The following is a 26,001-nucleotide window of genomic DNA, read 5'->3' as shown; positions in this document are numbered from 1 at the left end:
TTTCTTTCTGCTAACAGGGTTTCACATAGCCCAGGCTAGCCTAGAACTTTCTATCTAGTAAAGAAGACCTTGAACTCCTGAATTCTGAGATCATCCACATGCTCCACCACGCCTGGTTTGTACAGTGTTGAGGACTGAACCCAGGGCTTTACTACGTTAGGCAAGCACTTTACCAGCTGAACTACAGCCTCACTCCTCCTGTACACTTCTTAAATTGGCTTCTCAATGAGCATGTGCTGATTTAAAGACCAGGAATACCGCAGGCCTAGTCTTCAGGAGAAAACACGTCCGCTGGTCATTTTAAGCACTCATTCCTTGATCCCGCCAGGGAGCAGCCCCCACCCCACTTTCAGCTTGCCGCAGGTCTGGCTACCAGCCAAGTTCCCACTCTGCCCGCATGTCATACTCACAGCCAATCATCATTATGGCCACCGCGAAGATCTTCTCAATGTCAGTGGACGGGGCGATGTTCCCGAAGCCCACGCTGGTGAGGCTGGTCATGGTGAAGTACAGTGAGGAGATGTAGACGGAATTCTTGCTGGGCCCACCTTCCCACTTCCCCGAGCCAGACCCATTGAACTGGTATGGAGTGCCGATGTCCATGGCCAGTTGGTAAAGCCAGCTATTGTTGCGGATCGTCTTGGTGTCTTCATCAAAGATCTCGTAGTCCCCGATGCTGTACCAGATGCAGGCCATCCAGTGGGCAGCCAGCCCAAACACGCACACCAACAAGACCAGTACCGCAGCTCCATACTCGATGTAATGGTCCAGCTTGCGGGCTACTCGCCCAAGACGGAGCAGCCGCACAACTTTCAGAGAACTGAACAGGCTGCTGATGCCCTGGAAGGGGATGGACACAGAATCAGAGAGAAAGAACAAAGCTAATGCTCCATCCGTCAGCCCCACCACTGCCATTAGTTTAAGCATTGTGTGTTTCCATGACATGCAATATTATACAACCCTTAAAAGAACTTAAATTTGGAATCTTTTTTTTAAAAAAAGATATTTATTTTATGTGTATGAATATTTTATCTGCAGCTGCGTATGTGCACCATGTGCTCACCTGGTGCCTGTGGAGACCAGAAGGGAATATCAGGTCCCCAGTGGGCAGCTGCAAACTGGGAAGCCCATGCCGGGAGCCAGACCTGCATCCTCTGTAAGAGCAGGGGGAGCTCTTAACTGCTAAGCCATCTCTCCAGGCTTTAAATTAGAATTCTGTTCCAAGGTGTATGGAATAGAGATTTCTGTTTAGTGTTTTATGACTTGATTAAAAAAATGAACAAAACAAGTAGAGTTATTATAGATGAGAACAAGTATATATATATATGCATCTTTCTGTACCACTAGTTATCTTAAGAAAACTTTCAAGGGTTGTATAATATTTCATATTATATAATATGAAATATTTGAGTTGTATCATATTTATTTCATGTGGCAATGAATTATATAAACACTGCATTGCACATAAGCAAATAAATATGTGTGCATTAGAAAGCACTCAGGAACCACAGGCTTTTTTAAAATTCTATTTTCACATATTTTGTTATAAATACATATATTTACCTAATTTATACCATTATCACTAATTTAATAACTAGGAAAAACATTTAAAATTAAAATGAATTAAGAAATGGCTGAGGTGCACACCTTTAATCTCAGCACTAGCTGAGATTGGAGTTAGAGGCTAGCCTGGTCTACATAGTGAGTTCCAGGCCAGCCAAGGTTACATAGTGAGACCCTGCTTCAAACAAACAAATTAATAAACAAAAAAAATTAAAGGGCAGGAAGAATAAAGAGTTGAGGTTCTGTTGGGAAGGGCATTACTTCTGTGAGGCTGGGGAAAATAGAGTCAAACACACACACACACACACACACACACACACACACACACACACACACACACACACACACACAGAGTCAGCCAGTCAGACCAGGAAGCTGAACAAAAGCACAATGGTATGTAAAGAACATCAGGGTGAAAATCTGGGCCACATGTGTCCATTTGGACACTTCAGTGATCTGTCCACCCTCTTATGTCAACAAGGAGGGGGTGGTCCAGAGCACCTCTCAGCCTTCCACAAACACTAACCTACCGGCTCTCAGCACCCCCATGGGGACTCAAAATACACTACAGATGCCACAGCACTTGGACCCCTCCCTACCCGATTCCAATTCTGACATGATTCTAAAATGAGTGCATTGGGGATTTCCATTAACTTTTCCCACTTCCCCTAAAAGCAAGCTAGAAAGAAAACAATAGAGATGTTTCTTTGAGTCAAGACTCTGTCAGCCTTTACCTAGTCAGAACCTAAGGAAAGATGTCACCCTTCACCACAGGGAATGCAGGATTCCTTTTCCAGCCACTAGGCAGCTTCTAGGCCTCCAGGACCCTCATCCTCTATCCTATCTGCCCCAGGTAACCTATGAGAGTAGACGGAAAAGGAGCAAATGCTTCCTGATGCCTGTGGAAGGAGTCACCCTGGGCTCACTTCCTCTTCACTGGTTCATCACAAAACTGCATTTCTCAGGCTCCGTCCTTCTACCTGAGTCCGTGTGGGTGCCACTTCCAGGGAAATTGTACTTCTCTTTTTCCTGTCCTGTCTGCAGGGAAGTCTGTGTGATCTTAAAGCTCTACCCTGGAGATGGTGGACCTACAGACAAGCCTGGGTCCCTAAAGTCCTGCGTGGAAGCTCAACCCGAGCTAACTTAAGTTGTAGCATGTGGATAAGGAAGCAATTCCTGAAGTAAGCACTGAACTGTGCTGCCCTGGCCTACCAACTCCAGGGTCCCGTCCAAGCAGACCCCAAATGAGGCTGTGCAAAGGGCAGGGCAGGGGAGTGGGATTTGTTGCCTTCTCAGAAAAATAAAGCAAGGCTGGGTCTGTAGCTCAGTGGCAGAGGGCTTACTCAGGTGTGTGGAGCCCCGACTTTCATCCCCAGTGCCACAGAATAAATAAATAACGGAACAAAAAAACAGGCTTCACAGCTGCAGAACGACGACAGATGTGACGGCTTCTTCTCTGGGAACGGAGCTCACACCAGCACCGCGGTGTGAGTTCACGCCATCCTCTCGGTGCTGTCCCCATCTCTGTGATCAACCTGGCCACCCAAGAGTGGTCCCGGCCTTCACAGGGGTCAGCTGACAGGGTGAGGGTAGCTCTCTCTGCACAGGCACCTGCACCCCAACAGAGCGTAACCAGCTTCAGCATCTACAGCTGCCACGAAGGAGATATTTTGGGAGGCAAAGGAGTCTTTGGGATGAGTCAGAAATCAAACACCACGTACGCAGCCACCCACACACCACCTCCTCCTGAGGGTCCCTGAAACCAGTTCAAAGAAAAGCTTGCTTCCCAGGGCAAAACTGCCTTCTCATTTTTCCCAGTCCATGTTCAGCTCAAAGCAACCCTCAGTGGTCCAGAGGCTCCCAAAGGCGGGCTACCTCTCCGTGACCTTCCCTGTGACCCCCCCTGTGACCCCCCCCCCATGCCTCAGCTGCACCATTTCACCACAATCATTCACACGCCCTCAGTGGGCTACATCACCTTTCTGATCCTGCTTCCACATCTCTTTTCCTTCTTCTTCCATTGCAATGGCCACCACGACACAAGTTAACCGCCACTCAGAGGCCACGCTATCCTCTAGTCAAATGTTCCAAATGTTCATGACTACATGATAGGTAGATCCATGTGGTGCCTCCTCAGACTGGCCTCTCAGCCCAGAAGGCCTGACCTATAACTAGCCATCTGGTGATCTTATCATCCTTCAGGCTTATCGCTGACTCTATCATGAAGCCTCTTTGATGTCCCTGAAGTCAGAACCCATCCCCAACTCCTCCACAGGTCCTGTGTGACAAGGTTCTCATTCCCCAAAATGCCACCAGGAAGTATATCTTCCCAAAGATAGAGGTTACCTGTTACGCATGCTAGAAGCAAGTGGATTGAACAGTGTCATCCCTCATTTTGGGATCAAAGACACCACACCAAGTCTAGAGCACAGCCCTGCTCAGAAGGAGTCTGAGAAAGCTCCTAAACTGACTTGGAGATTAGGGCAAGCTTCCCCTCCTTGCTTTAAGGAGAGTCTAGAACATGACTGCTGTCTCTGCACAGTGGTACACCATCGCTCAGTGCTTGCGTCAATTCTCTTCCATCCCATTAGCAGCTGGAATCCTGGCTGTCCAAAAGCAATTCAAGCTATTAGTTTGGTTCCCCCACACCCCTACTTTCCTGAAGTTCAGTACATGAGATAAATACAGCAGAATCCTCCAAACTTCCTTTTTATTTGAGTACACTAAAACATGACAGCACCATATGCTAGAGAATCAGGCTTCCCCAGAGACTCCTTACTGCAGAAAACCATCTCATGCTGCAAGTAGTTTTTCTGGATGCTTTATGGGAATCTTGACATTAGGGAGAGCCAGGAGTTTCCAGGTGGGTCAATGTGAACGGAGGAACAGCAAGAACAGAAGCTACTGAGCCTCATCCCTGAAAGCCGCAACTAGCCCGGAGGCAGACTCTGAAAACCTCAGTAGTTCCTCGGTGACAGTACTGAAGGGTCTGAATTGAGATGGACACTCAGCAGACTTCTGACTCAATGCACAAGTTTTCGAGTTTTACTTAAACATACAGCCCAAACAAACCATTCACTTAGATTTGTTTTTACCTTGCTTTGTGTGTGTGTGGGGGGGGGGGGATGTATATGCATGGGTGGGTGGGTGCACGGTGGGGCCAAAGGAGGCAATCAGGCCTCCTGCTCCACCACTCCACTTTATTGCTTTGAGGCAGGGTCTCTAATAGAAGCTGGAGGCAGGCTAGCAGTCCAGAAGCCCAGGTGCTCCTCCGGGGCCGCAATTACAGGTGGCCATGGCTGTGCCCGGTTTTTCTCTTTATGTGAGTGTTCTGATCTTAAACTTGTGAGGCAAGCTCCCTCACTCACTGAGCCATCTCTCCAGCCCCCTGCCTTCTCAACTAACTAGATCCACCAGTTCTCTGCTTGATAACAATTTTTCCCTGAAATAGACATTGGCACTAAAGTCACAGACTGATGCCACTGCATTATTGAAATGCTATGTTTTTAGATAGTCCCATGGGGACACAAGGCATCTTTCCAAACAAGAGTGACTTAGCACTCACAACAATAAATATTGCCTCCTTCCAGGTTGGTGTGTCCTCCCTGAGGCTCAATGATGAATGGCGTTCCAATCATCCTTCAAACATCTGGAGGGGTAGGAGGAGCTCCAGGCAGAGTAGGTTAGCACTCTCTCAGTGCACTATACCTCAGCCCTCCTTCAACTTTGTATCTCGATATGTGGTCTAAGCTGTTCAGGCTGGCCTTGAACTTATTCTGCCTTTAACTTGGAATCCTCTTGCCTCAGTCCCCCAAGGAGCTAGGATGAGAGGTCTGTACCATGCCAAGCTGAACAAATACTTATTGAGCCCCTGTTCATAATTCAAGTCCTGGTGACAGACCAGACCCAAACCTTTACCCTTCTAGAATATTCAATTAAGGGAGGCAGATAATAGAATAAAACCCATAAGTCAGAGCTATGACGTGATGGTATGATAACAAATCAGGCAAGAAATAAGCCCGGACATACCAGGACGGTGGCCAGCCAGTGTCAGTCAGGCATTCACAGAGACTGTGGCACCAAGGCAAAGGCCCAGGGGAGACAAGGGTGTGAACCATGAGACGGTCTAAGAAAAACAAGTTCCAGACAGAAGTGACGGCCAGGACAAAGCACCCTGGGGTGTGAAGGGCATGTCACACTCTGTCGCTCTGCCAGAGATGGACATGTCCTTGAGGTCTGGAAGGACTGCCAGTGAGAGTTAGCCTCCAGGCCCTGAGGACATGAGCGACGCCATCTCACTGATTCCTCGACCTCCCTTCCCAGGGGAGTTCATCCTACACCTATTTTACAGACAAGGACACGGATGCACGGGTAGTGACCGGCACCGCAGACTCCACCTTCAATCTCCTATCTCTGCAGTCCCAGCTCCTCACAGAGGCTCTGTCAGTGCCTGTTACATGAAAGCCTGGACTGTGGTGATGGAGAACCTAGAGCTCTGCTGAAAGGATTGTGAGGTTAATGTGGCTGTCAAGTTGCTAGATCGAGGTGAGTGTCTGCAGAGAAGATGGGCCTGTGGGCCAGTGAGCTGAGTGACTCAGACTCTGGGCAACACCAACCGATAGACTAAGGACCTGAATGAATGAAAACAAATAGGAAGAAAAGAAAGCTACTTCCTCCCTCTAGCAGCTCCTCCCCTAGCAGGTCAGCTGTCCAATGCCACTCTTGGGCTTGGACCAATCATTTTTGGCCTTTGACTCAGATTCGCACTAGGGGCCTTGAATGGAGGTCTCTCCATACTTTGGTCTTAGGCCAGGGATGTAGGGGTTATACCTTGGGTCTCTCTAAGACTTCTGACCTCTTGGACAAAGCCATAAACCAGCCTCCCTGGTTCGGAAGCTGGTAGGCCTCCACCACTACAGGCCTGCTTAGCCTCTGTGATCATGTAAGTCAGCCTGACACAACCCATCCTCGAACACGTGTGTGTGTGTGTGTGTGTGTGTGTGTGTGTGTGTGTTCCTATATGTATGTTTACATTTATTTATATACATGGCTTTTCCACTGGAGGTCTCTCTCTCCCCAACCCTCCCTCTCTAGTCTCATGTAGCACCGTCTGGCCTTGAACTCAGTATGTAGCCAAGGGTGGTCTTGAACTCCTGATCCTCCTGCCTCTAACTCCAAAGTGCTGGATACTGGGCATGCTGCAGCACACCCATTTATACAATGCGGCAATGGGACCCAAGGCTTCAGGCATGATAAGCAAGTATGAGCCACATCCCTGGCCGCCACTGGCTCTCCTTCTCTGCAGAAGCCTAATAGGAAGATTTACTACTTTAACAGAAACTGCCTGGGTGTTGTCTTTAAAAAAATGACTTCAAGAATGTTCCACGAAAGCTCCACACTCTGAGACCTCACAGCCGTTTCTGTTGATAATGGAGTAAAGTGGTTTTACCAGATTCCCTTGGAAGTTACTCTCTGAAGCTGAAATTTAATTTGCCTCCCCTTCCTCATTTCAACCTTGTGATTCAGCCACATTTAATGAAATCCAGAGATTATTTCCTGAAACCTAGGAAAGGAAGACACACCCTAGACTGAGCAATGATAGAAAAACAAGGACAGCCCAATCCCCTGCCCTCACCCTGCCTGCAGTCAGACCCAGGGCAAGCAGAATGCAAGCTGTACTGGGGGCAGATCACACCTGCCACCATGCGGCTGAGCCAGCGCGAGGCATGAGGCTGGGCATGAGGCTGGGCACACAGGGACCTCTCCTGGCTCATTCGGCAGGTCTGTTGACCAGATTCAGGGAAAGGATGTGGTTTCTGAGTCCAAAGGGAGCGTTTAACCAGAAATGGGATCGCCTGCACCCTTCTATTTGTTTAATCCAATAATGTCATCCAAAAGGCACATCTGTGGTCCCTGCAGAAAACAGTCATTGGAGGAAGTTTAGAAATCATTGCTTAAAACTGTGGACTTCCTTTGTGCTTACTCAGAAGCCTGAAGCAGACTGTGCGTTCCCTTGTGAATTTACACTATCAAGCTTTCCCTTCTGGAGATACCGGAAATAAACTCTTTGTTGTTGAGCAGAACATCCAAAGGAGAACGGACAGAAACTCTGGTTTTATCAAGTAACATGTCCATTGCTCAGACTACTAAATTCAGTTTTCTTCTTCCAAGAAAGAGAGATGAATCCAAGTAGTCTGGAATGTTTTCTCTCTGTCAGATGAAGGTAACCGTGGAGCCATGCTGTGCCACGAAGCTTGGATGCTACAGCTGTGTTCTCTGTGATTTTAATTTTCTATAGGCTGATTTGATTTAAAGTCTCAGGGACAATGCAGGTCAGAGACCAGTGTGGCTGAAAAGCCAAGTGATGTTCCTAAAAGTCACAGACACAGACACCCCAGGTCTGTGACCTGAGGAGAACACTGGTCCTTTATCATCCCCCTGGTTGGAGCACTTTATACAAAACAGTCCGCAATTGGGAAAACATCCTTCTAGGAGGCAGTGGAGAGGCATGGACTGTTCCTTATGTGGTCTCTGGATTTAAAAGCCTCACACTTGCACTCTCTGAACATAAGCCGCTCCAGCTTGTCTGATCCTGACTGAAGACCAAGGTGCAAGCAGGAAGGCACACAACCCAGTGCTCTGTTCCCACCTACCCAATCTCCACCCGGAGGGCATTCGACATGGGCCGCCAACTACCTGTGTGACCTGCTCCTCTCCCTACCCCACACCCCAGGTGCCGCACAGGATGACTGGAATTCTCTACACCCCAGTCTAGCTGTAGCTCTCAGTGACGGTCCCACACAGGCTGCTCCTGGCCTCTGGGACTGCCTCTCTTGCCACCCCCACTCAACCCTGCTCATCTGGCCAGCTTGCTGCCCATCCTTTCTTGACCTTCTGGCCACAGGTGCCCGGCTCTGAGTGCCAGGCACACATCCCCACTGAGCAGTGGCCTAGCTAACTCGCAGGATCCCTCATAGTCCCACATACATTAGCCTCTTTGGGATCCAGGCTCTATTAATTTCAACGCCCACCCTCACCTCTGGCCTGGTACAGACAGACACTCCCTGAATACCTGCTCCTTGACTTTGACATTGACATTGGGTCTATGGAGGCAGCTTCTGAAAAAGGGTGAGATCCTGCCCTGGGGTGACCTGCTACTTACAACTCAGGCTCACTCCATCCACACCGCTGGACCATTGCTGGAAAGCAAAGACAATATCCACATCATCACTTCAAAAGAATATTGAAATAGGAATCAAGCAGCCAGCCACTCAGATGATGTTCTCTCCATCAAAACAGACCATTTAGGAGAAGCCTCCTGTGGGACATGGAGGAGCTGTTCACTAGAGTTGCCTTGCATTGGGTGGGGGCGATGACCTGAGGTAAAGTGCCGCATGGGTAAGGACGGGGGTTCAGATCCCCAGACACCATATGAATGCCAGGTGGGGATTTTGGCCTGCCCAAATTTCCAACCTTAGAACAGAGAGACAGGGAATTCCCCAGAACAAACTGGCTGTTAAGACTAGTCATATGGATAAGCTCTGGGTTTGATTGAGAGACCCTGCCTCAATGAATAAAGGTGGAAAAGTGATTGACATGAACCTCAGGCTTGCAGACGCACATATACATGCATACCCCTACACACACACACACACACACATCAGAACATACACACACACACACACACACACACACACACACACACACACACACACAAAGATAAGGAAAATGGAAAAAATAAGACTTGTATTAACTTGGAGAAAGATTATACAGTTATCAGTAGAGTAACATGAAGGAGGAATTCGGTCAAATCCTGGCTTTATGCTGGCTCTCTGTGGGGTCCCCGCACATGGCTTAATCGCTATGCAAGTTCATGAAATGAGTGTTCCCTCCTCTCATGTGGGTGGTTGTGATAATAAACCAAGATTATGGTTATAAAGCATATTTTTACATTTCAAAGAACCATACAAATACAGGCTCATTAAAATTATAATTATGGTGACTATTACAGGAAAGGGTTTATGGCTCAGTGAGACACTCTGTATATATAATGTGTACAACTACATAAATCATGTGTGCAATTTAGCTAAAGGCTATAAGGAAATGGGAAAAAATGAGAAATCATGGTGTTAGGGCCGGGGTTAGCAAGCCTTGTCTGCGGAGAACAGATACTCAGAATCTTCAGCCTTCGTGGTGTACACGCTTCACAGCATCCCCACTCGGTCCTAAGAGCCCCAGAGCAACTGTGGCAGAATATAAACAAAGGGGTATGCCTCCATCCTCATAAAGCTTCCTTTACAAACACTGAAATTTGAATTTTGTATAATTTTCTAATATCACAAAGTAGTATTCATTTTTTTTTGAGTTTATTAAACTCTTTAAAGTGTGACAATCTATTCTTAGCTCCTAGGATATACAATAACAAGTTCTGACCAGCTTTGGCCTGTAGGCCACAGTTGGTTGACCCCTAAGCTAGGGGGTGTGCAATGCATAATTCCTTTAATACTATAGAGTGATTTGGGTATTTAGACAGAGAGGAGAAGATAGCACGAGTCCTCCTGGGGCTGCTGGAGCCACTGAAAGTCAGCCAAGCACAGCCAGCTGGTCTGCATCACACACACACACACACACACACACACACACACACACACACACAACCCCAAGGTCTAGCTGCTTTCTCTCCTTGGGGGCTCCAACACTGGCTTCAGTCCTTCAAGTCCCTCCTGAGGTCTCAGCCTTCACCCTTCTGCTTTCCTCAAGACCAAACCCTGAGGCTCCTTCCTCCAAGAAGTCTTCCCTCACTGACCTCAACCTATAGGTCACCTGTAGATTCTCCAACTCATACATAGGGGTGAGTGCTTGTTATCAGAGGCCCATCTATCAGATCCCACCATAGCTTCTTTCTCCCTCAAGACAGCAAGACGGGGCGGGCTGCGCGCCTCCTGGAGGCTGAAAGCAACACTGCAGCTTAAAAGGCTAAGCAAGCAACCAGAGGGAGGGCACTCAGATGCTGGGGTGGGGTGGGCAGGGGCCCTAAGCAAGCAACCAGAGGGAGGGCACTCAGATGCTGGGGTGGGGTGGGCAGGGGCCCTAAGCAAGCAACCAGAGGGAGGGCACTCAGATGCTGGGTGGGGTGGGCAGGGGCCCTAAGCAAGCAACTAGAGGGAGGGCACTCAGATGCTGGGTGGAGTGGGCAGGGGCCCTAAGCAAGCAACCAGAGGGAGGGCACTCAGATGCTGGGTGGGGTGGGCAGGGGCCCTAAGCAAGCAAACAGAGGGAGGGCACTCAGATGCTGGGTGGGGTGGGCAGCAGACCCTCTAAGTTTCTGATATGTCAGCAGTCTGCAGATCTGCCACAGGTAGGTCCATTGCCCGTGACAGGATTTATCTGGTCATTAAACTGGAACATTCCAAGCTGCTGCAAAAATAATTTTATTCTGTACACGAAAGCACGTACTATAGTGTCAGGCCTTGGTGACATCAGGAGATGTCATTCTACAGAGACACTGTAAACCAGTGGACTGGCTGGTACGGACAGGACTTTAAACAAGGAAGAAGGGCAGAACAGCAACCCAACCATGTGGAACCAGCTCTAATAGACTCCTGAAAGCAGGGCCAGTGAGGAGAGGACCGCCAAGCCACAGCACACAAGGACAAAGACAGATGCATAAGTAGGAGTCCCTGTCCCCCTGCACATGTGTTCTAGAACCCTCTAGGCCCTCCAGAGTGCCACCTACTGCTCAGGAGAAGGCAGGTCAGGGCCTGTGCCTCTCACCTAGACTAACGATTTGCATGATAAACACCAAGCAAAGCAGTCTGTACACCATGGTATAGGAACCTTTGTCTTTTTAAAAAGACATCAAAACAACTGATGAACACTTGAAAGACCCATGGACAGGCGGTCCTGTGTGCTAGAGGCTGGGCCCTGGGTTCAATGTTAAATCAAAAGATCTCCACTTTCACAGTACTTACCCTCCAATGGGAGAAACAGAAAGCAATCAAGCACACACACACAGACACACACAGACACACACGCACAAACAGACACACACAGACACACACACAGCTTAACAAAACACTATCTGAATGTACAAAGTGCCATACAGAACATGAAAGGGTTAAATGAAGTAGAGTCATTCCTAATTAAGAGGAAGGAGGTTTTCTAGAAAGCGCCAGCCTACATGTGCAGCAAGAATAATTACAGAGTGAAATGGCCCTGGGGTTCTAAAATCAGGCCGGTAGCCCTGTTCTCGGGGTCTCGGGAGGGTCCCTGGATGGACCTCTCTACACAGGGGTGCAGAAGGAATGGAGGGGAGGTTGGGGAAACCAAGGCACCTCTAAGAAAACTGAGGATGTGAGGAAACACAGGCAGGGCTGCCGGAATGAGGCAGAGACATGCTAATGCACAGCAAAGAGCATTTTCCTGGGAGTCAAAAGCACTTGAACCTGCACCGTGTGTAACTGTTCTGACAGGGCAGAGCTGCTGTGACGGCTCCTCCACAGCCGAGCTAACGGAAGCCATCAATCTACCCAGAGCTTGTGGGACTGTGTTTATGAAACTGCCTTGCAGAAACATTTCTTTCTAGTTTCCCTGGTCATGGTTCTGGGGTTAACAAGATAAGCTTTCCTTGGGAATGGAAAAACAATTATCTGCCACAGGATAAAATCCAAGAGATTAATCTTCTTCTATAATACTGTCATTTTATTATAATATCAAATCCTTATTGAAACAACCAACTATGTATCATGAATAAAAAGAACTATATTACTCATGGCAAAGAGCCGACTACAGCCTCCCATTGCAAAGAGAACAGCTCCCAGAACGAACCCCTCTGCACCGACTCCAGTAACAACAGCTCCGTCTAGAACACACCCCTTCTTCCCACTGCAGAAGCCCTGTCCTCTTTGGGGTTTAAGTCACCTGCCCCCATTCCCTCCAGTGTTTTTCGCTGCCACCTCTCTCTGGTTGGCCACTCTCTGTCACTTGCTTAGGACTCACAGCCTTGAGCGTCAGTCCCAAGCATATTCCCCGAGGGACATTTTTTTTTCAGTTATGCCTGGGAGACTCTGGGCCCTGAGTACCTGATTTTCTTTCTCTCTTTCCCACCTCTTTACACCACCTACATCATGTCAAAGGACCTGTCACTTCACAGGGCAGTATGAATCCTCAGGTCTCCAACCACTCATGCTTCATTCCAGCTTCATGGGTCCCTGATACTCATCAATGCACGCTGCCATTCTTCTCGGTCCCTAACATGGATGGTGTGGGTTCTACCCACAAAGCCCAATCTACCTGTCAATACACACTGCATCTTCCTGCTCCCCTCAGTCCCTAACATGGATGGTGTGAGCTCTGTTCATAAAGCCCCATCTACCTGTCAATACACACAGCAAGCATTCATGGAGTCCTCACTAGGTGTAGGGTTGACTCTGATATGAGAAACAATGAACCTTGAAACTGGCCACTTTTTTCTTTCTCATTCCTTTTTCTCCTTCTGATATGAGACAGAGAAAAACCAACATTTTTATTTAAAGTGGGTTGATTATAAATGCAATCTCTTTCTAAAGAAGAAAAGGGGATAGTATAGATATAATAGGATAAAAGGATGGATTAATGAACCTACTTTTAAAGAGCAACAACTTGTTTAGAAATGTTCTACATTGCTATGGATTTTAGTTTATTGATACAAGTTTAAACTTAATTTTGTTATACTGTATATATATTTCTACTCTCATTTGAAGTATTATGTTTATGTAACTCATTTAGATTATAATGGATAATTTAAAAATACAGATTAATAATTAGTCTTCTATGATAGTCAAACTTATAGTCATGTTAAGTTTTCTAGGTATACATAGATATAATTCAATTAGGCAATCTTTAAATACTTCAAAGACCTACAGAATATGGCATTTAAAATGTTTTAAAAATTTAGACATTCTGAACAGTAAAACATGTCTGTTAATGGCAGCACCAATTGACTTCAGAAAGGAGAATAGGCATCGAAGACACTCTATATGGAGTTTATCTTCTTTTTGAAAAAAAATAGCCATTTGGGCAAGAAACTGTTCTTGCCTGGACTGCTTGATCAACTAAACATGCACAACCCATAGGAAGGTGACCACTGAACTTTGCTTGGCAAAATAGTCCTTTGCAGAGGAAACTGCCAGATATTCTACAGGACACAGAGAAAAGTGACTGTGAGACTCTAGGCCTGTGGGCTGAAGACAGATGCCCCAACTTTACAGAGGAAATTTGGATGACTGTCCAGGCTGCCAGCTGTCTCTGTCTACTCCTGAAAGACTTCCAAAAGTTGTTTGCATCCTTCTCCCATTTCTCAGGTAATATTATATCCTTCTGAGGTCTTTGATGTAGTTGAAGACTAGATAGTTACAATTTCCTTAGTTACGATAAAAGATTAAGTTAGATCTAAAACCTTAGATTCACAAATATAGGATAGATAAGACATCCTCTTTAATTTTGCCAAACACAAATAGACTAGATACTATAACTATAATTCTTGCTTAATAATTGTTTTGTTGTATGTAATTTTACTGTGTTAAAGTTAAAACCTTCCTTTTTGGAAAAAAGAAAAGGGGAAGTGCTGGGGATGTCTTTCTGTATGCTGTATTGCTCTGATTGATTGATTGATTGATTGATTGATTGATTGATTGATAAATAAACACTGGTTGGCCAGTAGCCAGGCAAGAAGTATAGTATAGGCGGGATAAGAAGAAAGGAGAATTCTGGGAAGTGGAAGGCTGGGTCAGGAGACACTGTCAGCCACTGCCATGAGAAGCAAGATGTAAAATACCAGTAAGCCACAAGCCATGTGGCAACTTACAGATTAATATAAATGGGTTAATTTAAGATATAAGAACTAGATAACAAAAGGCCTGCCACGGCCATACAGTTTATAAGTAATACAAGTCTCTGTGTGTTTACTTGGGTCCAAGCAGCTGCAGGAGCCAGGTGGACACAGGAAAACTGCAGTTACATCTCTTTATTTCAAATAAAGGACAGGTGTAAAGATACTATTCAAAGTCACAAAGCTTAGTGTAGACACTGGGTATAGATACAGTATATATTATTGGGCACAGCACATCCTATATCAAATTCCAAATCTGAAACAACGCCTTGAAAAAGACAGAATTCACAGGACACTTTGCACTAGTCCCATACAGAGACATGCAGAGAACATAAAGATTTACCCAAAACCCTACACCAGCCAAACTCAAAATCCAGAAGTTTGAAATGTCTCCAAGCCATCACTACCTCTTACACTGACCAAGCTCTCTGTTTTAGGATGGCAGAGTCTCTCCAGTAAGTAAGTAAGTAAGTAAGTAAGTGAGTAAGTAAGTAAGTAAGTAAGTAAGTAAGTCTCTCCAGGCTGCCCGCTTCATGGAGCTTATGGTTCTGTGACAGAGGCAGACACCAAGGGGGATAAGAACATCAAAGGTCTGAGCTAGAGCTGAAATCATAGTTGTTCTTTTCATCATCCCTGACCACCATCTTTACTACCCAGAGCATTTACCTCTCTAGAAAGGACATGTTTACAAAAGCCCACTAACACAGGACACACCACATCAACTAAAGATGCATCTATAGAGAGACCCCATAGCTACTGACTTCCTTATTGTGTGTGGCTCCCTATCTCAGTCTAGCCTGCAACCAAGGCTTCCGTGGAAGGTTGTTCGGGTTTCTCATTTCACAGCTCCCCATGGCACAATGCACACTGGCTGTTATGTCTACCCGTGTGTTACACGCACTGGACAATCATGCACAGGGGCTTAACCTAGCAATGTTTTTATGAGGGCTTTTGTTTGTTGTTTTTCTTTTTTTTTTTTTTTGGTCAGCTTTCTCTGTGACTTACAGTAATAGCTGCCTCAGTTCTCATACAATCTCAAAGTTACCCCACTCTTATCTGACCCAGATAACCAGAGTATGGCGTATTCCCAAATCCAATCTCTCACACCTGCAATTATACCCACACCCTCAAGCCCACTGGCTATTTTCTAGATGCTTAGGAAAGAGGTGTCTTCATTTGACTGCCTCTGCTGACTTCCACCTCAGGGCGCCCCCACCACTCTGCCCTACAGTGCCTGCAACATCTCCTTCCCCACTCTGTGTGTAAGCTGCTCTTTCTCTCTGTCCAGGTATGGACAAGAGAAACCCTCGCCACGGACCCGACTTCTCCATCATCTGAGCTGATACCAGCCCAGCTAGCACCAGCCCCAGCACCACAGCCCTTAGGGCTGTCCTACCACAGATGGCTACTGGATTTGCTGGTGGGGACTCTAGAGCAAGTATTTGTTATATGCAAAATGTACTGTGCCCATACTTGAGTTTTCTTTCAAAGCTCCCTGCCTCTGGCTTCCATGACAACTCTCTCTTGCTGTCTCCTGTCTTTCTGGAAATTTCTTGACTCCATCCCTCTCTCACCGTGGCCACAGCGCTCACCTCCCTTTCTATAGATTACCCCAACAACATGGACTCCCCAACTCAGGCATAATTCCTTTTAATCAGAGCTCCATAAAGAATTCCATATTCTTCTAAAATTTGAATAGAATCCCATCTCCTCCCGGCATTTGCTCTCTCAGCATTGACAAGTGCCCGAGTCCTTGAGAGTGCATCAAAGCTTTCCTTCCCTGCCCTCCCGAACTCTTCAGACGTGTCCTGCAGTGACCCTCTGGCCATGTGTCCTCTCACTTTGGAACTTAGAATTAAGAAGCTGTCTGCACCAGGAATGTCCCTTACTGTCCGATAATACATTCCACTAAATATATTATCTCATGTTCACATAAGCAAAATTACTGTAAATATGCATGTGCTATCACAACGCTGAGTGTCCCCCACACTGTAAGGCCAGGATGTCAGCAATCCTGACTCACGTGCCCGTGAGTCCTTTCCTAGCTTCCTCGGAGGCAGCTACAATAAGAAATCTTAGATCCCTAATCCTTGCTTTATAGAAAAGCATAGTGAGGTGTAACGATGGCGCGCATGCCTGCAACCGTCACCTGCGGAGTTCCTTTCGCCCCGCACAACCTCCCACCTCACACAGCCCACCCCCACCACCTCCTTCTCGGGTGAAACCTCAAGCTGCTTCTGCCACTGTGGGTCACAAGAGTTCACATTTTCTAGAAGTTTATATTAATGGAAATGTGCTCCATCTGGCTTTTACTCAGCAAAAGTATTTTACATTTTGTCATGCCATTAAAGGCACCCGGCATTCACCCTCTATATTGCTGAAAAGAGAGAAAACCTGCCATACAAATGAATCACAACGTGCCAACCCATGACCCACAGGACGACTTGGGACTGTGCCGTTACATAAGATCTGATAAAGCTGTTACAAAGCTGTGTCGGCCTTAAACCAGCTACAGCCTTCTCTCTGGCAGATGGAATCAAATGGCTGGGTGACAGGTCCGTTTAACCTTTTCAGACACTTCCAGACTGATTCCAAAATAGCTGTTATAGAAGAGCATCCCACCAGTGAGTTGAGAGCCCACATCTCCAGCAGTCTCCTCCACACGGCAGTTACCCTGGCCGGTCCGTCTTCAGTGGGATCCCCTGGCTTTAAAGCCCTCCCTTCACAGCTGGTGATGTTCCACACCTCCGCGTGTGTTCATCTGCCATCCTTATAGCTGACTAAATATTTTAGAATTTTTGCCTTTTTTGTTATTTGGGCATCTGTCTCCTCGTTGAGTTGTAAGAGTTTATTCCAGGCTTTGATTAAAGTCCCATATTAGACATGTGACTTGCATGACATGTTCCCAGCATGAGGCTGGTCATCGTCCTTATAACAGAATCTTCCCAAAGCACAATGACTTCTCAAGTGCTCCCTCATTCCAGCGTTTCCCCACCGGCAATTTCTGTCACAATGTCCCCAAATTCCAATCTTTCTCCTGTGAATTCTAATCCCTCAAACCTCCCAGCATGCTTCTCCCTGTATAGCAATCCCAGTGCAGGAAGTTTGGTCCAGGTGTTCTGCATATTTGATAAGCCCCACCCTCCCCTGGGTTCTGGAGCGCAGTGCTGGAGTGAGGCGGAGTAGTGCCCTGTCTGCTCCTGCAGCTGCTGTGCTGTTTGGGGTTTGGTTTAGTTGACTGGGATTCTCCTCAGTATGTGTCACATCGCTCTCCTTCTCTACAATCTGTCATGCGCGGTCGGACACCCATTTTTGCAAGCACAGCCACGGCAGTTTTAATGCAGTTCAACTTTCCCCCACAACACTGAGGTCAAGCATATGTTGTTGTTGGTTAGGTTGGCTTGGTTTGGTGACAGGGTCTCACTCTTCAGGCTGAACTGGAACTCACAGGCCCCTGCTCAGTGTCCTGAGCGTTAGGATTACACATGTGTGACACCGTCCAGCTAAAGCAGAATACTTTGAGTACTCCCCCAAATGATGAGGTTTTTGTGCTAGCTGACGGGAAGTTGCCCCAGCCTTGGAGGGCTCTAAGCACCTCTCCCTCCAGTTCCTTCCTGGCCTCAGGCAGCTTCTTCATATTCCTTCAAGTCTGCTGGACTTTCTCTCCCCTCTCCCCCGCACCTCTCTTTTCTCTCTCTGTCTCTCCTCTGTGTGTCTCTCCTCTGTGTGTCTCTCTCTGTCTCTGTCTCTGTGTCTGTCTCTGTCTCTCTTCCTCTCCCTGTGCTGCTCACTCTCAAGTCTTATGAACATAATAAACATCGCTCGTACATTTTCTTAGCTCTGGACTTGGCTTGACGAGACATGAGCTTTTACTTAGCTGCGTTGCTGAGGTAACCAGGCTGTTGGTTCCCTCTGCGGTAACAGCCCACTGTGTGGTTCCTCCATGCTGATGGAGACAGCCAGAGGCTCACTGTGTTTGGCTTATTAATGGACGCAGTTGTCTGCCTTACCATTACTTCACGGGACTTTAATCTGTCCTCTTGGTACCGGTCCTCAGTATATACATATTTGCAAGAATATTTCCCCAACTGGTAACCTGCCTGTTCATTTTCCTCATGCTGTCTTTTCAGAATGGAAACTGTTATTTTAATTTCAAATTTAATGTGGTCAAATCAAACTCGTGGTTTTCTCCTTTAGAACTGCCCAAGGAAACCCCATGTGTCTGAAAGACATGGCAGTTTAACATCCTCTAAATTTTAAAGTTTTCTCCTTCATGCTTGTTAAGAATTTATCTGGCATTTTTATTTGTGTGTATGGTAAGGAAGAACCAGTTAGTGTTTGAACAGTGCCCATGCCAGAAAGGCTCGCTGAGTAAGCCCTTCTTTCTTTTCACAGTAGCCTGCAATGCCCCCTTTTCCTTTTCCTTGTGTTGTTTTTTAAGTCAGAATTTCAGGTCGTCTAGACTGGCCTCAAATTCTCTGCATATCCAAGGGTGACCTGATCCGGATCCTGTACTTCCACCTCCCAGGTGCTGGGGTGACAGCTGTGCACTCCCACACCTGGCTGGAGCTGGGGTGACAGCTGTGCACTCCCACACCTGGCTGGAGCTGGGGTGACAGCTGTGCACTCCCACACCTGGCTGGTGCCTGGGTGACAGCTGTGTACTCCCACACCTGGCTGGTGCCTGGGTGACAGCTGTGCACTCCCACACCTGGCTGGTGCTGGGGTGACAGCTGTGCACTCCCACACCTGGCTGGTGCCTGGGTGACAGCTGTGCACTCCCACACCTGGCTGGTGCTGAGGTTACAGCTGTGCACTCCCACACCTGGCTGGTGCTGGGGTTACAGCTGTGCACTCCCACACCTGGCTAGAGCTGGGGTGACAGCTGTGCACTCCCACACCTGGCTGGTGCTGGGGTGACAGCTGTGCACTCCCACACCTGGCTGGTGTCAGGGTGACAGCTGTGCACTCCCACACCTGGCTGGTGTCAGGGTGACAGCTGTGCATCCCCACACCTGGCTGATGCTGGGGTGACAGCTGTGCACTCCCACACCTGGCTGGCAGAACACAAAGTCCTAGGCTCAGTCCCCAGCACAGCCTCCTTCATTTTCTGATTGCATTTGTGTGTGTGTGTGTGTATCTGTCTTTGTGTGTCTGTCTGTCTCTGTGTGTATATCTGTGTGACTGTCTCTTTGTGTGTGTGTGCATGTGTGTCTGTGTATGTGTCTGTGTGTATGTATGTCTGTGTCATCTGTCTGTGTCTGTCTGTCTCTTTGTGTATGTGTGTGTGTGCATGTGCGCATGTGTGCTATGAGCCGCAGAAATGTGAAGTAGGAATTCAGATGACTATGACAAAGCTATCCCTGGAAGAAGCCAAGGGCCCTTCCAGAGGATAAAGCCAAGTCTTAAGGAGTCTTGGTGATATTGGCTTTTGAATATTAGCCATTTCCTGCTTCGAATTTCTCGTGTGCTATTGCAGGGTATTGATCATTCTTTGGGCATAGTTTTTCCATATACAATTAAGGTATTTGGATAACATTCACACAAGCAAGGCTTCCTTCTTCAAGGCTTTTTGTTTCTTCTTTTTAGTATTAGAATCAGATATCTCCTTTAGCTAGCATCTAAGGCCAGGGCCATCTCTGGCAAAAGCATTTTATCTGTGATAGCTCTCAAACATCCAAGAACAAAATAAGCATCCAGACCACCTGCTAGTCTCCTGAATTCAGGTAAATATCCATATGGAGACACCACCTAGGCCAGGTGGATGTTAGGTCATAGCTTTGTTTCTTGTGCAAATTAAGCTTTAACCCTCCTTAGAACTAAAGGGTTTTTTTTACAATACCAGGTACTTCAAGCTGTGACAAACGCTGCCTAGCTACCCTTGTCCTGCTTGATAGCCGAGTTTTACAGAGTTCTTAAAGAAATATGGGCAGTTTTATTTTATTCATGATCTATACTAACATTGTAGACTCCTAACATTTTACCTAACCATTTCTAGGAATTTTGAGCACGATTCCCTTTTTCTGATATATTAACCGATTTCAGCTCTTAGCTGACCCCACCTCCTTTAACCACTCCCCTTTGGGTTGCAAAGAAAGCCTGACAGTCACTGCCTGAGGTAAACTCATATCTGCCTTACGACCCTGTAAGAATTCAAGCCTTGTGACCTTGTTTGGCCAGAGATTTGCTGCTCTGTGTGGGTATATAACTGAACGCCTCAGAGACTTGGGGGAGGACTAGGAGAGGAGCTAAGATGAGGATCGAGGCTGGAAGGAACTTAGAACAATGAGAGGACAGAGAGGAGCTAAGTGTGAGAACAGAATTGAAGCTGTGCACATAGATTTTAACTCAGAAGAATAAAGTGGACGGACTAATGAGTTTCACGGAAGTAGATTCATTTGATATCCCTCAGATTAGTATTCCTGCCGCTGCTTGTAGTGTCTTCCCCAGGACTGGGAGAAATCTCCTCAGGGCATGCACCTGAGGGGGATTCGGTGTGTGTGTGTGTGTGTGTCTGTGTGTATGTCTGTGTCTGTGTGTGTCTGTGTGTGTCTGTGTGTGTGTCTGTCTGTCTGTGTGTCTGTGTGTGTGCTGTGTGTGTCTGTGTGTGTCATGTGTCTCTGTGTGTGTGCTGTGTGTGTCTGTGTGTGATGTGTGTGTCTGTGTGTGTGCTGTGTGTGTCTGTGTGTGTCATGTGTCTCTGTGTGTGTGATGTGTGTGTCTGTGTGTATCATGTGTCTCTGTGTGTGTGATGTGTGTGTCTGTGTGTGATGTGTGTATCTGTCTGTCTGTGTGTATGTCTGTGTCTGTGTGTTTGTCTGTGTCTGTGTGTGTGATGTGTCTGTGTGTGTGATGTGTGTGTCTGTGTGTGTGTTTCCCGTCAGTCCATCCAGATTTCTATCCTATATCAACAGTCCAGTACCCCGAAACCAGGCAGTCCTGAGAACTCCCCCAACTGCTGGAGGAAATCTCCCCACGTCATTTCCCTTCTTTTGCCTCTTCCTTCCCAGCCATGCTTAGGATTTTATTCATTTCCTTGCACTACCAGTCAGGACTTCTGGAAAAACCTCAACTCTAAGCTGGGACAGTAAACATCACTGTTATCCTCCTAATTCATTTCATAATGTTTCTAAAATACCCCTCATTAATATAATGTCTTCAGAGCTTTTGAGTAGATATTTTTTTTATCAAATTAAAGGCATCCTTCTATCCCAATTTGCTAAGATTTTTTTTAATTAAGAAAGGATATTGACTTTTAATAAAATGGCTTTTCTGAATTTCGAGATAATCATGTGGATTGCCTACTTTCACTTTTACTATAATAAATTAGATTTCTACATTTTCTAATATTAAAACACCCATGCCTTTTGGAACAAATCCAGCTAAATGCTGATGCCTGTCTTCTATGCTACAGCATTCTTGACCTCCTTGTTTGGTTATGAATTTCATCTGTTTGTCTTTCTGCAGCTAACCCGTGTACTTGGCATTTTCAGTTAACTGGACCAATAGCAAGGACTTCTACTGTGCTTTCTTTTCCTACTCTCTGAAAAGTTCCTATAGAACCACAGTGGCACTATGTAGGGGACAGTCATCAACAGTATCGCCCAGCATGAGTCATGAAGGCTACAATACCCACCCAGGAATGTGTGCCCACTCATGCAGTAGTGACATGACTGTTATGGGGGAGCCAAATGCTTTCTGATTAGATCCAAGGCCTGTTCCATAGGAGGGAATGCATGCCTGGTGGCAGAAAACAGGTCAAAAACCCATGGCTTAGCAAGTCATAGGCCTATTATTGTTCTGATAAAAGGATGTGTCATCAAATATTTATGTTTATACCCACAGATTAGTTCTGCTAGAGAAGCTCCTTTTTACGGTGGGTAGCAGTTAATGTATAGTGTAGCTAGAGTTTTCCTGCCTTGCCCACAGTCAGGACAAATCTTTGTTACCCGCCAGTCCCACAGCTGCTCAGACCCAACCAAGTAAACACAGAGACTTATATTGCTTACAAACTGTATGGCCATGGCCGGCTTCTTGCTAACTGTTCTTATAGCTTAAATTAATCCATTTCCATAAATCTATACCTTGCCACGTGGCTCGTGGCTTACCGGTGTCTTCACATGCTTCTTGTCCTGGAGGCAGTGTCTCCTTCTGCCTTCCTGTTCTTTCTTTTCTCCTCTCTGTTAGTCCCGCCCATACTTCCTGCCTAGCCACTGGCCAATCAGTGTTTTATTTATTGACCAATCAGAGCAATTTGACATACAGAACATCCCACAGCAGTAGAGACTCATGACTGGTCAAAAAGCTGATAATAACTGACTGTGAGTACTCAGCCCTAACTGGGACAACTGGCTGCCTGGCTGCCTGGCTGTCTCTCTGTCTCTCTCTGTCTGTCTGTCTGTCTCTCTCTCTCTCTCTCTCTCTCTCTCTCTCTCTCTCCTTAGAAACATTGCAAAAGAGGAAATAGAAAGAATGTAAGAGCTAGTAGATGAGGAGAAGTAAATGAGATCTGCCTTCCGGGCATGACGTGGCCAGTGCACTCATGACCTCACTGCTGCAGCTATGGTCACCTGGATAAGACCAAGCCAACAAGGTTAGCAGGCCACACTAATTTGACTCCATGGTTACAAAGGGAAAGAAGGAGAAGGTATGGAGGTAGGAAGGGTCGTGTCGGGTGGGTGGTGTCTAGGAGGGGCTAGGGGTAGATGGGATCAAGGTAACTGCACACACGTAGGAAATCGTCAAAGAATAAATGAATGACTACAAACACAAACTACAGTTATGTGTCATATGTATACATATTTAAAATATGGTAAATATATGATCACCTGGTGCTCATTTTTATTAGAAACATGTTCAACATGACTGTGAGTATGAATGACTGTGGGACCATTTAGATTTGGTTGTTCTTCTTTTTATTGAGTCTATCTATTATTCCTCCTAGAAATCCCATGACTTCTCCCCCCACCTGCAAGCACACCACCATCAGCCCCTCTTTCTCTCTCTGGCCTAAGCGTCTGCCTTGATTTTGTTCTTACACTGTGTTTGTCCCTCTCTTGTCCCCTCGAATAAGTTTACCGAGATCTGACCCATCTGTGATTCGAGTGTCAATGTCACTAATTTTGCTTTTACATTGTTTAGTATTTCTTTAATTTCTGCTTCCATCCTTCCTGTCTTTCCTCTGCTTTTAATTTAATGTTGTAATTACCTTGCTCTTCAGCCGAAGGCTTATCACATTATTTAAAGTCTTTATTCTCTGCTAAACAGAAGCATTTAGGATTTTACAGTCATCAAAGTAATAGATTGATTCCATGAGGTTTTATTTGCAGTATTTTCATTATGCCCAGTGTCTCAGCCTTTTCTGGTTGCCATTATTCATTCTTCTCTGACCCACAGATTACTTACAGCATTGGGCACTAGAGTCAGCTCTAGAGAGCAGTGGTTACATTTTCAGAGATGTTTGAAGCTGATCCTTAAACATCATGATTAAAAATAAAGTTACATAAGCTTTAAACAAGCTCTGTCCAAACCAAAGGTAGTAATTACCAAAGCACATCGCTTTCTATTGCACTCTGGTCTAGGGTCATCTGTGTTCAAGGTTGTTCCCACCTGTGTCTGGATACTGCTCAGCTTACATAACTCTGTTTGTGTGCTGCCCAGCTGGCCTTCAGGGAAGTCCTGTGGGGAGCCTGGAGTCAGACACAAGAGCAGTAGCTAGGCTTTGGAGGTAGAAAATTCTATAAACCAGAGCAGTTTCTTTCTTCTCTCAGAAAGTCCATTTCTTCGCTAGTATAGATTATTTCATGGCTTGGAAGAGCTTCTAAAATGCAAGTTTGACAGACTTCATGTGCATCCAATCCATCAACAAATGCAGGAGGAATCTTTGTGGTCAACAGCAGGTGCTGAACTGATGTTACAGCTCTTAAAACTTCCTTTGGGTGCAGGGCCATGACCTTGTGGGCACATCAACACTGTTTATGATCTGGTGGCTCATGCTTCCAATTCAACTTCAAAGCAGTTTTTTCCCTCTATCTAATTATTTTTCCCAAAACACCACCCACAAGTTCTAATAATAACAATGAGTTGTGTTTCATGAATTACAAAGCACTTTCACACACATGGCAGTTCTTAATCCTTACAAAGACCCATTCCCCCAGACAGACGGTACCCGAAAGGGCCTCTGGTTCTGGGGTCTGGGTCCATCAGTTTACTGTTAGCTCTTGCTGACTTGATGTCCCATTGTCCTGCTCCTCCTCTGTGATCCAACCTGAGGAGGGTACACCTTCCTGTCAGTCTGGTCTCTGGTGGAAGCTTCATGTCCCTGTCATGACTTGAGCTGCCCTCGAATTACCTTTCCGATGACTTATTTATGCACTGGGAGAGAAGAAAAGATGAAATCCTGCTTTTAACAAAGAAGCTGTCAAAATTGGCAAGCCAGTTTGTTTTCTGATGAAGACAATTTCTTTTAAGAAGTGGAAAAATGAGAGATTGATTTTAAAATTCATTTCTCACTGCAGGAGAAAATTATCATTAGAGCGACAATCATTTCACTTACAGAACCCAGTGGGATCCAGCTGCTTGCCTCACTGGCCAAGGTCTGTGTGTGCAGGGTAGGTGTGTGTTCAAGTCGAAAGGCGCCAGAACACACTCACAGCAGCAGTGAGTCGGGATGGGCTGGGGTCCAAGCAACAGGAGAATTCTCATCTGAAATCTTAAGAAAAGCTTCCCCAAGTCCTTTCTGCAGCCCTGTGGTCCTGGGTGAGGGGTTACAGACTCAAGTCCTGTGGCCCCGCATGAGGGGATACAGACCCAGGTCCTGTGGCCCCGCATGAGGGGATACAGACCCAGGTCCTGTGGCCCTGAATGAGGGGATACAGACTCAGGTCCTGTAACCCCACATGAGGGGATACAGACTCAAGTCCTGTGACCCCGCCTGAGGGGGTACAGACCCAGGTCCTGTGGCCCCGCATGAGGGGATACAGACCCAGGTCCTGTGGCCCTGCCTGAGGGGATACAGACTCAAGGCCTGTGGCCCCGCATGAGGGGATACAGACTCAAGTCCTGTGGCCCTGCATGAGGGGATTAAGACTCAGGTCCTGTGGCCCCGCCTGAGGGGGTACAGACTCAGGTCCTGTGGCCCTGCCTGAGGGGATACAGACTCGAGCTCCACTTTATCTCACCTTCCTCTCAGTGCCAGGTGGGGCAAAGTCCAGCACAGCTGCCCAGCAGCTTCTACCTACGTATCCCTCCGCCCTTTGACCTCAGGCACCCAGCATGCACTCTGCCTGTGCTCAGCTTTCTCAGGGGCTCCCACTCTGCTTCTCCCCATTCTCCAGCAGATCTGTGCAATCCTCCTGTCTACCCTTCAGCTCGCCTACTCTGCAGACTTCGTAGTAACTCATTGTGAAGCCAGTAGACAGCCCGGTGGATAAGAGCTCTTACTGCTGAGCCGGAGGAGCTAAGATCCAGCTACACCACCCACACGGTAGGAAAAGAGAACTGAATTCCATTAAGTTGTTCTCTGACCTTCACATGTGCACCCTAGCATACAGGCCCCACACACATTGATA

At 46.7% G+C, this 26,001-nt stretch overlaps 1 protein-coding gene across 3 annotated transcripts in view; it reads right to left on the bottom strand.

Moving 5' to 3' along the window:
• Kcnh1 (potassium voltage-gated channel subfamily H member 1) overlaps positions 1 to 26,001 on the bottom strand; it is a 309,023-nt gene that overhangs the window by 167,862 nt on the left and 115,160 nt on the right. For all 3 annotated transcript variants that reach the window (XR_013043517.1, XM_006988144.4, XM_006988145.4), the window contains exon 7: positions 411 to 840. Coding sequence is in view for 2 of the 3 variants with exons in the window: in XM_006988144.4 (XP_006988206.1) it covers positions 411 to 840 (430 nt within the window). In the remaining variant the exon portion in view is untranslated. The remainder of the gene's footprint in view (positions 1 to 410; positions 841 to 26,001) is intronic.

Source organism: Peromyscus maniculatus, chromosome 11 (assembly GCF_049852395.1).
Source record: "Peromyscus maniculatus bairdii isolate BWxNUB_F1_BW_parent chromosome 11, HU_Pman_BW_mat_3.1, whole genome shotgun sequence".
Lineage (NCBI taxonomy): Eukaryota > Metazoa > Chordata > Mammalia > Rodentia > Cricetidae > Peromyscus > Peromyscus maniculatus.
Note: the sequence above shows the minus strand (reverse complement) of the source record. Positions and strands in the feature narration are given on the sequence as shown.